This window comes from Numida meleagris, chromosome 21, assembly GCF_002078875.1.
Source record: "Numida meleagris isolate 19003 breed g44 Domestic line chromosome 21, NumMel1.0, whole genome shotgun sequence".
In the NCBI taxonomy this organism is placed as follows: domain Eukaryota; kingdom Metazoa; phylum Chordata; class Aves; order Galliformes; family Numididae; genus Numida; species Numida meleagris.
The window spans coordinates 3,281,107-3,282,590 of NC_034429.1; the positions used below are offsets into that span (position 1 = coordinate 3,281,107).

General features: G+C 66.0%; 1 protein-coding gene across 2 annotated transcripts in view; it reads left to right on the plus strand.

Moving 5' to 3' along the window:
• Positions 7-1,484, plus strand: part of STARD7 (StAR related lipid transfer domain containing 7) — a gene marked incomplete at its 3' end in the record, with an annotated part of 12,237 nt that continues 10,759 nt past the window's right edge. The window contains 2 exon segments of one of the 2 annotated variants that reach the window (XM_021374825.1): positions 58-137; positions 1,023-1,081. Coding sequence is in view for 1 of the 2 variants with exons in the window: in XM_021374823.1 (XP_021230498.1) it covers positions 73-137 (65 nt within the window). 2 annotated transcript variants of the gene reach the window in all.

Below are 1,484 nucleotides of genomic sequence, written 5' to 3' on the forward strand. Positions count from 1 at the left end.
GGGTGGGGTGAGTGGTGGCGGGGGGGGGCGTTCCGCGGTCGCCCCGCCCTCGCCGCCGCCGCCGGCCGCCTCATGGCCACCCTGGCCGGGGTCTTCGTCTGGGACGGGCAGCGCATTGAGGAGGAGGAGCTGCAGCGGTGAGTGCCGCCCCCTCCCCTCCCCCCCGGCTGTGGGGTCCCCCAAGCCCTGTGTCCCCCCCCCTTCCCCCAGCCGGGCTCTGAGGGCGCTCCCAGATAACCCCTGGTGCCCCCGTGCCTGCCCCACAGCCCCAGGTCTGAGCGTGTCCCCTGAGCCCCCTCGAACCGCTCAGAGAAACCCCCAAACCCCCGTGGTGGGGGGTGACCCCCGGACCTGTGGGGCAGCCCCCCCAGCTCCTTCCAGACCCCCTCGGTTCAGGGTACCCCCAAAATCCACAGGGATTCACCCAGCCTCCCCCGCAGCCCTGGGTCTGAGGGTTCCCCCAAAGCCTCCCTCAATCTATTCAGAGTGATCCCCACCCCCTGTGTCTGGGGAGGAACCTCCAAACCTTCAGGGCATCCCCCCCTCATTTAAGGGTGCCCCCCAAACCCTTGGGGTGCTCCCTCCCTCCCCCGCAGCCCTGGGTCCTCAAATCCCTGATGGACCTCCTATGCCTGGAGGTATCCCCCGTGCCTGGGAGTGACCCCAAAACCTTTGGGGCAGCCCCTCCCCGCAAAGTACAGGGGCATCCTCAAAGCAATGGGACTGCCCCATTGCTGTGGGGCTGTACCCACACCCCCAACCCTTGGGGCTACCCCGCTGTGTCACCCCTCAGGTGTGGGGCTAACCCCAAACCCTCAGGGATTGCCGGTAACCAGAAGGGCTGTGCCTTCACTCCCCCCCAAATCCAGCACCTCTGTGGCATCAGTGGGGCTGCGGGGTGCCCCCCCCCCACACCCCAACCCGTCCTGCTTGAATCTTCCATGAGGAACTGGGGGTTTGCAGCCCCCAGACCAGCACGGCGGGACGGGGATGGACGGCGGCTTTGTGGTTGCTTCTTGCAGACATCATGGTGTCATTTAGGCCTAATTATTGTGCACGGGGGAGAGACGAGTCAGGGCAGGTAATTAAAGCTTAATTGGGCGCCGTGGGGCAGCGCTGCGCTGTCCTTCTCTTTGCTCCCAGGTCCCGGTGCTCCCTGAGCCGCGTCCGCGCCGAGCGCGTGGTATTGCCATAAGGAGCTTAGCTGATATTCAATTAAACTCCCGGCTTAACGAAGCCCGCCCCTTCACCCCAACGATGCCGTCGTCAGCACGGCCTCCTCCGAAACAAATCGTGGGGCTGCGCGTCCTTGGGGCGTGGGGGGAGCGGCGCGGTCCTTCCGCCCCAGAGACACGCGGCGTGTTAATCCCGGTGCATCGCCACGTTCGTTAGGGCCGTGCTAATTGCTGGCATGTAATGACAGCTTAGGGGCATGGAGGTGCTGGGTGGCGCAGCTGCGGGACGTGGGTCCCCGGGGTTTGGGG